This window comes from Polyodon spathula, chromosome 3 (genome assembly GCF_017654505.1).
Source record: "Polyodon spathula isolate WHYD16114869_AA chromosome 3, ASM1765450v1, whole genome shotgun sequence".
NCBI lineage: Eukaryota > Metazoa > Chordata > Actinopteri > Acipenseriformes > Polyodontidae > Polyodon > Polyodon spathula.
Genome location: NC_054536.1, coordinates 25,748,907 through 25,765,720, shown reverse-complemented (window position 1 = coordinate 25,765,720; position 16,814 = coordinate 25,748,907). Strand labels below are relative to the sequence as shown.

The following is a 16,814-nucleotide window of genomic DNA, read 5'->3' as shown; positions in this document are numbered from 1 at the left end:
GACAGCCCCCCTAACTTGTGGCTCCTGATAGGCCTAGATTGAACTCAATCGCACATTCGTGAGTATTCTGGTTGGTTTGTGTAAATAAATGCTTCAATTTTTTGCGCTGTCCGTAATCTCTTTTACATAGCATCGCATTGGCTCACAGAGCAGTCGGTTACAGAAACCTCTTTCTCAGATTGTGGATGGCTTGTGTTTGGTCCTCCCCGCGATAGCTGTCGCGCTGTGAGAGGCTGATAGTTCTTCCTGTAGGGCCGACTGTTCCCGCCCCTTCCCTTTTCTGAGTCAGTCGAGCTGCGTGCAGGACTGTTGGTGACCGACCGGCTGGTATGTTACTCGTTTAAGTCGCTACGAATAAATACCAGCAGGGGTTATCCAGACAGCGAGGGCTCGATTTCCGATCCAGATTCACAGCGGTCCACACAGAATATGGCGGAGCAGCACTCAGTCGCCGACAGCAAGCACAAAGCTTCCACGAATGCTGGGGACTCAATGCTGAGCAACAGTCGGCCTAACCCCGCTGCAGCTGGAGGCCTCTCCGGTGGTCTTACCCAGCCTGCTGGTTGGCAGTCCTTGCTCTCATTCACCATTCTGTTTCTGGCCTGGCTTGCAGGCTTCAGTTCCAGACTTTTTGCCGTGATCCGCTTCGAGAGCATCATCCACGAGTTTGACCCCTGGTGAGTACAGTCAGTAACTACCTTGAGAGATCGTAATAATGATAACAGTCCACATCTGGTCTTGTAGAAAGCAGGTGTTGAAACTTTTTTTTCTAACCCTCCTAAGTCAACTTCAGTCTCAGGTTTTGCATTCTGGATCAGCCGGCAGGTGATAAAAACCTCCCCAACAAAAATAATTTGCGATCACTCGATGTTTTCACTTTACATTCCGGTTCAGCACCTAATTAGTGCCAGTATATTCAATTCATTCATTCGGTTGTAAGTTAACGCAGGTTTGTGATAGAGCAGATTTGGTTAGGCTTTGTGCTGAAACCTTGCAGCTGACATACGTCATCTCGTGGATATCAAACCTACAGTATTTTGGGGTGTCATTTTCCTACTTTACTTGGTTCTATTGTACTGTAGAAATAATAATAAAGCAGAAGTTACAGGACCCTTGCAGCAACATCGCAGCAAATGGTATTTTGCACCACAGAAAACCTCAGGTCGCAGACTGACGGTCCCTCGACCCGGAAGACCTGGGGGCGCGAGCAAGCAGAACTACAGATCCAAAATTGGCCATTTTTAAATTGGTATTGCATTTGCATAACATTGTCAATGTGTTCATTGTCCACTGCAATATGCAAGTTCTGAATATCAACCCAATTCAACCTTCAACTTGCTATCCCAGCGTATTGAAATGGTCAGTTTTCCATCGAGTTGTTGATTTTCCTCCCCCTGTGTGCCTTTAGGATAGGGGTTTTAAGTCGTGTTTTAAAATGATTTTGTTGATTGGAGTTAAACGGAATGTTATTGGGCACAGAAGGAATGCAGGTCCTCCGGTGCTTCACGCCACTGTCTCTTCAATGATCTTTCAGCACAACAAATCAAACCAATTTATTACTTTTGTATGACTACGAAGTACTATTGAAGCTTTAGGCCTGCTTATCCAATAGCTAAACGAATGACCGTTCAGTTGTAGCATTACGTGGTTTTCCTTTTTTTCCTTAAAGTAATAATAAAAAAAACAAAAACCTGAAGACAGTTCCAGTATCAGATCCCGAGCTATGTGCCACCCAGTACCAAATTTAACTAACTGACTTGTTTAATATCTAGGAAGTAGTTTTTTTTTTTTTCTTAGCATTGTACCATTTTTTTATATGACAATTATATTGGCGTCTGGATTCAGAAGCATTTGTTAGAAATATTTTTTTTTTCTTAATAGAATTTTATAAACGCGTTTTATTCTTGGGTGTGAACTTGACAGGCTGTCTAGAAGTATTTCATGTTACTGATCTGTATGATTCCAATTTAAATAATTTGAGATACATTGAGCTCTGAGTTAAAGTTAAAATTCGAAAGCTGTTATGATAATCCATATATTTGATTTAGAAGGAGAACATTTCTTTATTTTAAATCTTCTGCTGTGGAATCTTGTATCTCTGAATATCCCAGAGGTTGAAGTAATAAGGTGTTTTCTGAAACTGGCTTATGAGCAGACTCTCTGCAGGGCTTTACATTGAGATAGTGTTTTTACTGGGCCGGATGCATTTTTATCTGGCCCAATATATTTTTTCATGATGGTTTTATTTTCAGTATGTTTTTAACTGTGTATGGTAACCAAAGTGAGCCCACGTCTCAAGAAAGTGGCTAAAAGAATCCTTTCAATACTTTACTACAGCCATTTAACATGCACACGTTTGTGTGCTTGTCAGAAAATGAAAATACTGCATTCAAGATTTGGAAAATGTATGTGTACAGGTGATACTCATTTTATCACAAGCAAGCAAACCCGCAACCACTGTTACCATATGGTCACAGCAATGCTGAATAGTGAATTGTAATAATCCTAATTAGGGATGGATCAGTGTAGTCAAATATACGAAAATAAAAATATTCGAATAGCATATTACATAAGAGTACACAAAAAACCTTATACATTAGCTGCTAGAAGCAAACGTCTTATTTTTTTAATGTTGATGCTTAACACGTGTTATGTCAGTTTTAAACCTGTTGTTTGCATATTAAAGGTAAGCACCATAATTAATTATGCAATGCTGGTAATAGCAACATTCTACAGTAATTGTATTCTGTCTGAAAATGTTGACAATTTTATTGCCTTGTTTTTAGATAATGTTAACAGATCCCTGCATGATGTGATGACTGTACACAGCAGCTTCTGCAGCTGTTGCTAGCCAGTCGTGAAACAGCTTCCGGGAGCATGGCACTGGCGAACTTTGAATGTGTGAACTGAAATAAAATAATGTATAGCAAGTGCTAAAAGAAGTAATCCAAACTTGGGTAACATTGAAATTAGAACAGTAATTTAACGTTATGATGAATATAAAGACATGCTAAATGTTAAGCAGAACAACACAGTGACTCATAAGAAAGGGCATGATACTTGGAGTTGGAAAGGAGTTCAATTTAAAACATCTACTGTTGACTTTCTGTGAATGGATGGAGTAACGGCAACATTTACACTGACCATTAAACGTACAACCAGGTGTCCTTGTTTTGGATTATTTACAGGTCATTGAATAAACAAAGTAACTTAACTTGGACTCATCTGATGTCAGCACTCGATGGCTAGGTGTAATTGGTAATGTTAAACTGTCGTATTGTTATGTGTGTTCAACTGTTTTGGCCAGGTTACAATATTTACACTGTTAATATTATTATAAATATTGTGTTGGAATTAAACAGATGTAGAATTTTTTGGCTAATATATGATAGGTGTTATTTTATTCTGAATACACTACAGCAAAATTATTTGGTGGTTTGCACAATATTATGCTACTGTTGCTTTAATTGGAAGAGATGCTGCTCATTGAGTTCTGTATTTTAATTCAGTAATCAAAAGAAAAAACTTGTGCCGAAGGAAATAGGGTATTAAACGAACAAATCTCATCTTGGACGTTGTTTGAACACTTTGTGAATCCGGCTACAATTTACTGGCTTACACTGTTATGCTTATGTCCTAATAATAAACACTATTAAAACAATATTCATAATACAAAATAACAATCCTATTTAGAGCGTTGTCACTTTTGTAGCCTCTCCTAAGCTTGCTGAGTGATACCAGCGAGTCCTGGAAAGATTGTGAATGGCATTTTTGACCTGAACACATCGGATCCCAAATCCAAATTCGATCGTGTATCTGGGTATCCATCGGGACATCTTACTGTGAGACTGGATATGATGTAAACAAAATGTTGAGTTCACAACAAGTAAAGCTTCTGTTTTATATGCAAATCTGGGAAACTCACATCAAACAAGTCAGAATGAATCCTCCACTCTAAATGTTAGTCTTCATTTTTTTTTATAATTACTTTCTTTATGATTTATTAATTTCAGCGCTTTCCTTTTGGCTTATTGATTGCTTGGTTGTAGAAAACCCAATTTGTTAAATATTTTGCCCTGGGAATGAGTACCAACACAGCACTTCGGTACGCAGTCTCAGAGTCTGACTGTACAACAAATATAATAGTTCGTAATTATGTTTTTAAAAAATGGTTTGTAAGTTAATATTTTTGACACACTGGCCCATTTTCCTGGATTCATGAAACTGAAGCCATAGACACTATATATATTATACTAGTTAAACGTAACCGGCCCAGTCGTGCCTGTGGTGCTTTATAACTACCGGCCAAACTGCAATATCTACTGGCCACCGAGCCATGGTTAATGTCGAACCCTGATAAGTATAAATGTACTGTAGGTTGTAGACATGACTCTTAGCCCTTTCATTTTTATACAGCTTGTTCTGTTGAGGACCCCATTAAGAACCTGCCCACACCAAGTGGATCAGTGTACCTTAGGTGTTACAGCTGAGATGTCTGACTCTAAACCTTGAAGATGCACCCAAGGGAGTTATGCTGCTGCTTCCCCCACAGCTGCTATCCATGAAGTGTGGTAGTGCTGAGGTGATGTGTCTTAGCTGATAAAAAAAAAAAATTGACTCTTTATTGTTGTTTTTATTTATTTTTTTAAATAGTGAGGATGCTAACATTTAATGTCACTGCCTGAAAGTCCTCCACAGCTCCTGTGTATTTTTCGATTTCAATTTGACCAGCTTAATGACACAATGCTTGGACTTGCAGCTTTGTTACAGCTACACTTTTGCAGATAACTATGCATGTTTGTCATTAAACTATATTTCGTCACTGCATTAAAACATACTCTTGGTATTCCACAAAGAGACCAGGGACCGCAAATCTAGCCTGTTATTGGTAATTCAGGGGAGCATAGCTGTGCTCAAGACTTGATGCTTCTGCTTCCTGGTAATATAGATGTCATTCCTGCCTTCTAATTTTCATTTCTAAGCTAATTATCTCCTGGATAATATTGTTATATATTCATTTAGATATGTAATATGAAAATAAGCTGACCAGAAAATGTGTTGCTTAATTTAAGACTGAACTCCACCTTGAACTCAGAGCAAAGGATGGATCTGTTTGTTTTGACAGTCGTGGATCAGACTTGCTGTTTGAGCTAATCTTGCTAGCACTTGATACAGGTTTCAGAGGTGACACAAGGAGCAGTGATGAAGTTTGTGGAATAAAAGCTAGGTGGATGGATTCTGCATTTTAGTTTATGCTTTGCCCTTGAGTAGCAATAGCAATATCTGTTAAGTGACTTGAGTTCAAAGTCCTAAGCTACATTTAATAACAAGGCATTAGAAAAACCATAGTGTGTGTGTAGTTTACCACCACACCCTACAAAGGTAAAGCCATCCACAGGAATCTATTAGTATACAAAACATGTCATATACTAGTCGGTGATGTAACTTAAAAAAAAGAAAGGATGGTGAGTAAGTAGATTCAAGAAAATGCGGAGTCCTTTTCTTCAATCAGTTGTTAGGTTTATTGAAATATGCAGGGAGTCTGGTCCCAGGTGCAATTTTTGCATGACATTAAATACCCTTCTGTATAGATGGTCCACCTTCTCTTTCTCTGACACTTAACCAATTGCAAAGATACAACACATTATTCTGTTACCATATTTTTAATTGTGTGTGTGTCTGTGTGTGTAGTCTTGTGTGACAATCTCTGAGCATTCTTCAAACCCCTGGCACCCCAAAAGGTCCATACATCTAGTTTTTGTCATCTTCCTTGTTCATGTTTCTCCGTATTGCTTGAGACCCTTTGAGTCCAGTGGCATTATCTCTTATTCTCCCTGAGAACCTTTGGGTCCAACGGCAGTCCCTGGGAACCTTTTAGCTCCTTTATGCTTTGCATTCCAAAAGTTTTAGAGCCTGGCCCCTTCTGGTCCACAGCATTATCTTGTTAGCTTGCAGTCAATGCTGGGCAAGAAGCTTGTAGACGCAAGGTCTCTGTCAATTGTTAGCAGTATGTGCAATTTGAACCAAACAGTCTGCTATCTGCAATATTAGTGACTTTTCAGAAAAGAACACCAGTACAGCTCTGCCAGTCTACATGCATAGCAAACTGCTAATCGATTCTCGATCCATGTTTTCCAACAGTCTGCTTAGTATAACTCAAGCAAATAGCAAAGCGGGTGGCGTATTTACCTTTTGGATTGAAAGATGGAGGTTTGTAGGTCCTATTAGGAGAACTGTAGCTATGAAACATGCAGGTTGGCAGCTTGTAGGTAAATCCTATTTTGTGAGGTCAGAAGTTGGCCAGTTGGTCCTGTCCTACTGGTGAAGAAGCAGGCTTATCAGAGAGGCCTGCCAGTGTGTTGGATTCTTACCTTTTTTTGGCACTAGCAATGTTATTGCTGTCCTTGTGCCGAAGATCATTTTATTTCAGACATGAAGCTGAAGTAAAAGTCAAAACCCCTTCTTGTGCTGTAGCTCAGTTTCACTACAGTATTCTAGCTGCACAGGAAATTGGTAGAGCTTCACTTTGCACTATACTTTTATAAAATAACTCCTGGGTAATGAGTGCCTGTGTCCCCCATGGAACCTGCATGAAAGCAAAATTGTTACACTTCCCCTTGGGGCAAGCGAAAGTTCACATAAATTAACGGTGGGGAAAATACACTGGCTTGGTAACCCATGTCTTACAACTGTGTCCTCTTGTCCACGTCTGTGCTGCACTTGAAATACTGAATAGCTCTAATTTTGTCAGCACCTTTTTTAATTTTACAAACTTTTTTTTTTATTTTATTTATTTTTTTTTTTATTCTTGGCTAAAATAGATTTTGTTCCCTCAACCAATCTTTATAATTCATACCAGAAGATATATCTCTATAGAGGAGATGGTCATTGATTTTCAGCCAGATATGCAAATTATCCCAACTAGCCCTTCAGGCACAGCTGAGAAGTGAGATTTTCCTTTACTTAGAAAGTGGGTTGAATTATTAATGGTTGATTGATTTAGAGTACAAAACAGTCAAGATACTGACTAAGGTCTGAGATTTGCAGATTGCTTCTTTAATGCTTTTGGAAGTTGTCTAAATTTTAATAACCGTAACATTAATTTGATATAGCACCCTTCACACCAAGGTGTCTCGGTGCTGCACAATGTAAAAAAAACAACAAAAAAAACCAATCAAGAACATATAGTAATAACAATAACTTTTATTGGACCAATTGGATGGTCATGTGTGAACAGCATAATTATGTGTCTACTTAAATCACGTTAAATTTACTTGTTTCTCACGGGTAGGTTGTGGAATAAAATTAGGATTTCGCAGACCTGTTTAAACATTAAATAAACCTAAGTAGACAGTATTTCACAACACCTATAAGCCTAAAAATCGTGTTACTTGCTTCCTTACTAAAACAAAGTGCTGTCATTTGTTAAAGGTAAGCATGCAGCATCCCCCTGCAGTTGACTTGCCCATACATTGAGACTGCACATCTGCATCCACTGAATTGGTTGGAAGTAAGGCAAAGGTTTGCCAAGTTATACAGATATGGAAGTCGATTAGAAATGGCCCCAAAACTTGTTTACTCAAGGGCACTTGGCATACTTTTATTAAAGGCAATATATGCAGCATGTTCGTTGTCAGGTTATTTGTCCCATCCAATAATTTATTTTATTAGTACAAACAAAGAAAACGTGGCTATTAGGGTCTAAAATTTCAACTGCGATAAAGAAAGCAGTAGGCTGAAGTGAGGTGGCTGTGCTAGATCGTTGTAGTGCTGATTTAACTTACTTTTTTGTCTGGGCTGACTTTCCAGTTTGGTTTCTGAAAGCAGTTTATTTTTAGTTCTGTCCAGCAGCATCTGTAGTAGCCTTTTGTTTAATGTGTGATTCTGAAGCTAAATAACAATCGATCGTATTTTCTCCAAAGACGCATTAAGATATGCAAAACAATTACCTCCATCTGCATGTACAGTTTCTTTTGGAAATATCTTGACAGGATCAATCACTGAAATATACTTTGCTTTTTTTTGCTTTGTCGTCCATTTTTTCCTCCAATGCAGAAAACTAGATTTTAGCAACCTAAATCAAAACAATGCAGCACTTACTTTGTCCCACCCCCTACTGCACAGTACAGGTCACAGAAAAGTAGCACAGACATACTGATAGTCTGATTAAAACCTTTGTCATTTGAATAGTAAACAAGAACAATAACAGCTTTGGAGAATTTTTTTTGTAAATGATATCTGTGGACTTTTTTTGTTTGTTTGATCTGGCGCTTCATTTGTGAACTCTCTCTTTCATGCTGTAGAACACAAGTGTAAATAAATGATGTATAGGTTTTAATTTACCAGGCCACTTTTACGCTAATAGTTTGTTTTAAATAAATAAATAAATAAACAAGTAAACATTTCCTTTTATTTGTGTAATTTGTCAACAGAAGGGGGGAAAAAAATATATCTTAACTACAGTGCCTATAGAAAGTCTACACCCCCTTTCAAAATGTTCACCTTTTGTTGCCTTATAGCCTGGAATTAAAATGCATTAAAATATATATTTTTCATTTATCTACACATCCAACCCCACCACTTCCAAGTGAAAAAAATATTCTAGAAATTTGTAGAAAATTAATTATAAAAACTGAAATAGCTTGGTTGGATAAGTGTCCACCCCCCTTTGTAATAACAATCCTAAATTAGCTCAGGTGTAACCATTCGCCTTCAAAATCACACATAAAATTAAGTGGCCTCCACTTGTTAAATTGTAGTGATTCACATGATTTCAGGATAAATTCAGCAGTTCCTGTAGGTTCCCTCTGCTGGGTAGTGCATTTCAAAGCAAAGACTCAACCATGAGCACCAAGGCGCTTTCAAAAGAACTCTGGGACAAAGCCGTTGAAAGGCACAGACCGATGATGACCGAGCAAGAAGGAGACTGATCAGAGAGGCTACCGAGAGGCCAGTGGCAACTTTGCAAGAGCTACAGGTTTTTATGACAAAGACTGGTCAAAGTGTGCATGTGACAACAATATGTCAAGCACTCCACAAATCTGGCCTGTATGGTAGGGTGGCAAGAAGGAAGCCATTACTCAAAGCCCACCTTGAATCCAGTTTTGAAGTATGCAAAAAACACTCGAGATTCGTTAGCCATGTGGCAAAAAAGTTTTGTGGTCTGACGAAACTAAAATTGAAGTTTTTGGCCTAAATGCAAAGCGTTATGTTTGGCGCAAACCCAACACAGCGCATCGCCCAAAGAGCACCATCCCTGCTGTGAAGCATGGTGGTGGCAGCATCATGTTATGGTTTCTCATCGGCAGGGACTGGGGCACTTGTCAGGATAGAAGGGAAAATGAATGGAGCAAAGTACAGAGATGTTCTTGAGGAAAATCTGCTGCCCTCTGCAAGAAAGGTGAAACTGGGACGGAAGTTTTGTTAAAAGGTAAATGTCCTTGAGTGGGCCCAGTCAGAGCCCCGACCTAAATCCATTCGAAAAAAAAATTGTGGCATGACTTGAAGATTGTTGTCCATCAACACTCCCCAAGGAACTTGACAGAGCTTGAACAGTTTTGTAAAGAAGAATGGTCAAATATTGCCAAATCTAGGTGTGCAAAGTTGGTGGAGACCTATCCAAACAGACTAACAGCTGTAACAGGGGGGTGGAGACTTATCCAATTATGATCTTTTCAGTTTTGTATTTAATATTTTTTTTTTCTCATTAAAAACTTTTTTCCCCCTTAACAGTGTGGAATATGATGTGTAGATAAGTGGGGAAAAAAATCCTCATTTAAATGCATGAAACTGAGGCACTGACACAACAAAATGTGCAAAAAGTTCCAGGGGGTGTAGACTTTCTATAGGTACTGTATCTGTCTAACTCTTTATAAAATAATTAGATTTGTGACTCTTCGTAACCACAAAATGCAACAATCTTGTTAACTGTAACCACATGTTTGTTTAACTCTTAAGCTTGGGTTGTCTTTAAACATTGGCAGCAAACCGTGGTTTTTCCAAGAAAGTTCATTTTTTAACCAAGTACTAAAACACATTGTTTGGTGACTAGACTTGATTTCCACAGCTGAAGGAAGCAGACTCTGATGGTTGGAGTCTTGTGCTATGGAATTGTGCTTTGTGCCACCACCATCAATGGTCTGTCAAGCTGTATGGCAGCAAATATCAGCAACAACACAGCCCACCTCTGCCTCTGCAGACACTGTTCATGACGAACACAATGAATTGCATTGTACAGTCATTTTTTCATTTTAATTTTGCAAATTATATATATATATATATATATATAAAATGTATATATATATATATATATATATACACACACACACACACTTCATCACAATGATGAACAGTTGGATGTACATACTCTTAGATGTTTACATTTGACAGACTATATAGTTTCACCGTTGAAATTCACAATTGCAAAGTAGTTACAGTTTTGTTATGATGCATTGCTGGACATGGTGTAAAGTTTTTAAGCATACATATTCTAACCCCTTTTATGAAAGCACACATTTTACTAGTTAAAAAGCAGACCTAGGGCTCCCGAGTGGCGCATCCAGTAAAAGCACTCGCGTAGAGTGCAGGATGCGCCTTATAGTCTGGATGTCTCTGGTTCGAGACCAGGCTTTTCCTTTGCCAGCCGAGGACAGGAGCTCCCAGGGCACTCAATTGGCTGAGCACTTCCCGGGGGGGAGGTACAGTTAGGTCGGCCAGGTTGTCCTCGGCTCACCGGGCACCATCAACCCCTGTGGTCTGTCCGGGCTCCTGTGGGCTTGCCTGTAAGCTGCCCAGGGCTGTGTTGTCCTCCGCTGTAGCTCAAGGTGGCTGATGGTGAGTCTGCAGTGTGTAAAGAAGCAGGCGGCTAACGGCACACACTTTGGAGGACAGCTTGTGTTCGTCTTCGTCCCTCCCGTGTCAACGCAGGGGTGGTAGTGATGGGCTGTGCCAAAAAAAAATAATTGAACATTACTAAATTGTAGAGAAAACAATAAAAATAAGTGGTGACCACGAAATTATTATTATTATTATTTTTTTAAATACTGAGTAAGGTAGTGAGAATGTATTACAGAAATCGATGTACTTCACAAGATGTTTCATTCACTATTGTGTTCTCTGCTACTCATTTCATAATACAGGGAGCTGGTACTTGAAAAACGTATTTTATTATTATGTAAATTAATAATAATAACAATAATAATCAGGGACGAATTGTTGTGCACCCATTGCTTACCTGAACATTAGGTCCGTCCTAGAACACTTCGTTGCCACTTTAGACGGCTCTTCTTCCTTTCTTTTTAAACATTTGAGTTAGCATGGTGCTCGCAGATGGAAAAATCACACCGTGACTGTCAGTGAACACGTGTGGTTGAAAATTCCTTGAAGCACGGTCATATTGAGCTCAGTCTAGCAGCGTCCCTCCCTCTGTTTGCCCCTCATTAACCAGTGATACAATACGTCTTTCTCGTGGCTTAGTGCTGGGAGGTGCACAGTAAGAAGAATGGCAATAATAATACATTATGATTAATGAGTCATTTTCTCGCAGGACAAGATTAGACTGAGAACGGGCCAGCTGAAGCTGAGCAAGTTCGTGAATGTGTTAGATCAGACGTGCTGGTGCTGACGGACACTGGTAGCAATGACTGATGGGCTTGCAGGCAATCTTTGCCTTTTGCATTGCATCAAGCAGCTTGGGCAATGCGGCAGTTGCCACTGGTGCCGTCATTTACTTCGCGACCTGATAACTCCTCCATCATCCCTGCAAGCACTACAGCAGATGACATCACTCTCTTAAAGCTGCAGTAGCTCAATTATAAATCCAGATAATCAGGGTTTTCAAAATAAGCCGGTGACCAGCTTATTTTGAAATATCAGTGTTCATAAAATCTCACAGGTGAAGGAATGTCTTGTAATTTGCCCCCCTTTTTTTCTTCTCCTTTTTTAAATCAGCAAAACTTTGAGGCAGTACTGTAGGTTCCATCAGGTAACAGAATATATATATTTTTTTTTTAATAAAAACTTATTGGAGTGGAAAAAAGCTGTAGGTATTTTTTGTAGTTCCTGAATTGAGTAATCTCTAGAGCAGTGGTTGTCAACCTGTGGTACACGTGCCAGTACTGCCTCGTGACAGACTTGCAACTGGTACGCACTGGCAGTGGTTCTTTATGATGATATGATTCCTCAACCACAATACTCCCTCAATCGCACCATCGTAACGTATCAGTTTGTACAATTAAGTCAGAGAAATTTGAAATTGATGCAGGGCTCCAACTATGACTAAAATAGTTGCAAATGTGACAACAGCAAAAATAACCTCATCACACATTTAATTAACTGAAGTGTGAGAAGGATGGTAACGATGTGATCGAATACAGTGCAGAGAGGTATTAACCCCATCAGAATACGGAAACCCCTTGCAGCAGTTATGATGGAGACCGAATGTGCAAGTACTGTGTAAAAATATAGCTTAAAATGAGCAGCTGCATTTAACAAGAACAGCGAAAAATAGAAATAAACATATGGTTTGTGTATTGCACATGTGCCATGAACAAAATGCCCTGGAACTTAAAATAAAGAAAATAATGAAGGGCTGTAATGCAGCAAAAAGCTCAACAGTTAAACAAAAAAGGAAGTGAAAAGGTTACCGTGCCATTCAGAATAAAAGCTATCTTTGTGAATTCCAATAAACCAACGTTGTCTTTCGCCAGTCAAATCTAGAATGCCTGAATAATGTTGAGTCAACACATTGTCTGTTGCGTTTTGCATCCCAGATATAATAGAATTATTTGCATTGTTTACTGTCAAGAGTTTAAGGATGATTTAATTGTGCAGCAGGTTCCCAAGTTAGATGATCAGGTTATAATATCTCTTCAGCCAAAGAAGCAGGCACGATAATGTAAGAGTACAGTTATGTAAAACAGTAATGTAGCGTGAGTTTTGTACTAAAGCAGGGAAAATAAATAAATAAACGCCATTCACTAAATTTAGACATGACAACGTGCTTGCTGTGCTGTTTTTATCATAAATATAGCAGACCTCACTGCAGTTTAAACTTGTGTTTACTGGAAAAATAAACTGCAACATTTAATCATAAGCGCTGTCTGTGTTCAATGCTGTCAGATCAGGATTTCATTGAACATTGAGCATGGGAGCTGCAGCATGCTATTTCCCATGTTACACAATTAAAAGGTGCACTCGCCAATTTCCATACACAACACAAATATTTAAAATGTGAACATGCTGTTCATTGCAGTCATCAGCTGCATAGATTAACCATTCAGCAGAGAAGTTTGTATGGTTTCTGAAGTACTTTCTAATGTTCCCCAGGGTGTTTCTGAAAATTGACTTTTAGCTAATTTTAGAAGTCAAATGCAGCCAAAAAAAAAAAATTCTTGGGTGAGCATCCCACTGAAACGCTTGGCCCTTTTAAAGGGTTAATGGTTTCATTTTCAGTTGAGCTTTTAAATTATATGTAACTTACACTATTTCCCAAATGTTTCATAATCACCTTGCATTAAATTAACCACCTACTGTATCTTTGGTTATCCCGGGATTAGGTGCTTGATCGCTATACAAGAGGATTCACCAGTGCTGCAATATGCTGTAATAAAATCCATCAGGGACTTCGTCCAGCAGTTAAGGCTGATCAAATCAACCTCATAGTTTTGCTTATGTTGTAGTGTTAATTGATTTCAAAATAAAATTGTGTCAATGATAGTCAATACAACCCTCCACAAACCATTTCAAATATTAATAATGTGTTCTCCATCCAAGTGTTTTTGTGTTAATCAACTGTTGTGTGTTTTTTTTTTTTTTTTTAAAGTTCAATATAGATTTTAATCATGGATTTTGTCAGGTAGGTTCCTGTAACAGGCATTTTGACGCTAAGTACATTTCTGCTTTTAATCAAATTTGGTTTATTCTTTTAAGATTCTTTACTTTGTAGTTACTAAAAAATGTATCATTTGCCAAAGAATTGCACGGATAGATACAGTTTATAAACCAGGAAGAGTCCTGCAGCTTTCAGAGCTGTTCCTATTATCCCTTACATATTTGGCTTTTTAAGTCCTGATTGCGAAGGCTTGTTTGTCGGTTTAGCAGATGTTCCCACTACTGCTCTTGGAATTTATTTATTTTAATTATTTATTTTTTGTACACTTGGCATTTTGGGTCTGGCCTCCTATTTGCAAGTACGTTTATAAAGTGATTCCATAGCCTTTTGTGTTAAAGTATCACCTGTTTGTCTGTACTGTAGACTTTTTAAAAATGATTTGCTCAGGTAGAGACTGCTTATTCCAGTTTTTATGGTGGTTTTCTCAGTGGGGAGCTAGGTTGACACCTCCAAACTTCTGACTGGATTTTTGTCCATGCCTCCGAGGAAAAGCTCATGAAGCTAGGGAATTTCCTGGCTTCACCACCTGCAGTTAGAATTTTACACAGTTGGTTTACTTGACACAGGCACAGATTTAAAATAACTACTTAAATAGTACAATATACTTTTTAAAAAATGTTTTTACCAAAATCAATGTGGCACTTCTCTAAAGCTTGTATATAAAGATTTAATAGTACTAAAGCATCTGTGGGTGTCGTGTGCTGTTTACACATGAATATTCTGTATAATTGCTATGAATTTGTTCATACTCTTATTTGGGTCTTTGACTACATCTTCACTGTTGGAGAATGCACAGAAGCTGTCATGTATGTACCGAGTCTGAAATACACAGACAGATGTAATCTAGGTGTTTGCTTTAATCAGTTCATTAAACACTAGTTAAGTGTGGGGCAAAAAAAGGTACCTTTCTGAGTTCATGCACACACATACTGGACAATACAGTGGAAACAGGGCTGATTTTATAAACATCTCTGGGGTCACTTATCAAGCATAAGTTGCTGGTATTAGTAGTAGTGGTAACATGTGACTGAACCTGCTGGAACAGTGATTGTTTAAATAAAGCTTTGTTTTGCTGTCCACGCAGTTGGTGTTGCTGAAATATAAGATTACTGTGTACAGTATATATGGCCCTATGAAATTGTTTTATTTAATTTTCAGATTTTTTTTTCCTGATTTCGGATTTATCGGTTTTAAAAATCTGTCATTTGTTTTACAACCACAAGTGTTTTGATACAGTGACAGCAATGATAAAGCTAGAAATGCATGAAAAAATTGCAAAAAAAATTAACGGTTTTAGTCAAAGTGCTTTCAGAAAAAAAAGGGTATTAATTGGCACAATGTAATATAACTAGGAACTTTAGTAATTTCTTTAACACAAGCTGAACTATTTCAAAATAAATGTAATGTTTTCAATAATTGATGACGATGTAAATAAAAGCCTAAATATTTTATTTATTCTAATTTAATTAAAAAAAAAAAAAACACTTGAATAATATCTCCCTGAGAATTTTGGAGAAAAAAATGCAGAGACACTACATTCTGCAGTAGTCATTACAGTACTATGTGCTCAGAATAACCTGTAGGTAGTCATTTCTCCCCCAAGCGATAACGGTAGCTAGCAAGTGAGGCAGAGCTGGTTTTAAAAAAAAAATCAGTCGTGTGGTGTTGCTGAGAGGTGCAAAAAGTTTTTCTTGCTTTCCCATGACGTGCATTTCTTGAAGCCTCTTGTCATACAAACACTGTTGTCACGTCTGCTGCGTTCACAGATTTTTACGTACTCTCTTTTTTATTCACTCTGGGTACACTCTTAACTCAGGGGAGACATTAGGAGGACAGAGATGTTATAAACTTCTTGTGGTTTATGTTCGAGCACTGGAAGAGCTTGTATGTATGTCCATATAACCCCTATTTAATCAAGAGAAAAACACTCAAGACTCATTCATCTGAAGTTTTACAAATCAGAGCAGTGCTCCTTTGCTTTATTAAAATGCTTTTAATATTGGAAAGGTAGTTTGCACATACCACCAAAATCCATAAACATGCAATAACAATTAGCGTTTCTAAGTTAGTTGCAAATTCAGCATTAACACTTCAATTGGCATGATACATCTCCGTGCATCAGTGCGGCCACCGGGCCAGCTATACACACGCCAATGACCTAATACACTTATATGTATTTGTGCAGCCACCGGGCCAGCTATACACGCGGTCTAAAAAAGCACCCACTTCTATATTTCAGTTCATTCAACATAACACTCTCTCAAAAACTAAAACATGGTTTCAATACCTTATAGCAATGCAACCAATACATGTGAGATGTAATATTGTAGTAATATGCTTACCTCCTATTATAAGGAAAAGTAGCATGAACAAAGGAATCAGAATTGTCTTGTGGAGATCTGCAAATGAGGGACCACTTCACTCTGCCAAGCCGAGTCTTGATTGTCGTACCTCATTGTAAAAGACATGAGGTTTTATAGATTTTGGTCTCCATTGAAATACATGGAGAGACTTAATCACGTCCCATTATTAATTTGGTTAGACACTTTCTTTGGCACGCAACAACCTAAAAATTTAGGGCCATATGCCAATAACTTTCCAAGATATGACACCTTTTCCAAACACTTGACCATGATCTCATCCGCTCATTTCTCGACCTCCTCTATGTAAAAAGTTAGGTGAAACATAGTTCACAAGACCCTGCGTCTGCGTGCCAATAGGCTCACAGAAAATTCGGGAAGAAAGTTCACAAAGTTGACCTTTTTCAAAACCTATCCTCTACTTTTAAAATTACTTTTTATTATTTAAGCTTCTTATTTTATATTTCAAACAACATCTCTTTATGTTGCATCATCTTTTAACTCAGAGTCAAACTAAACAGTTTATTCCCTATAGAACACGATTACTAACTATTTTAAATGTA

At 38.1% G+C, this 16,814-nt stretch overlaps 1 protein-coding gene across 1 annotated transcript in view; it reads left to right on the top strand.

Moving 5' to 3' along the window:
* Positions 1 to 282: 282 nt before the first annotated feature.
* LOC121312911 (dolichyl-diphosphooligosaccharide--protein glycosyltransferase subunit STT3B) overlaps positions 283 to 16,814 on the top strand; it is a 59,755-nt gene continuing 43,223 nt past the window's right edge. The window contains exon 1 of the mRNA XM_041244817.1: positions 283 to 677. Coding sequence (XP_041100751.1) covers positions 430 to 677 — 248 coding nt within the window. The 5' untranslated portion in view covers positions 283 to 429. The remainder of the gene's footprint in view (positions 678 to 16,814) is intronic.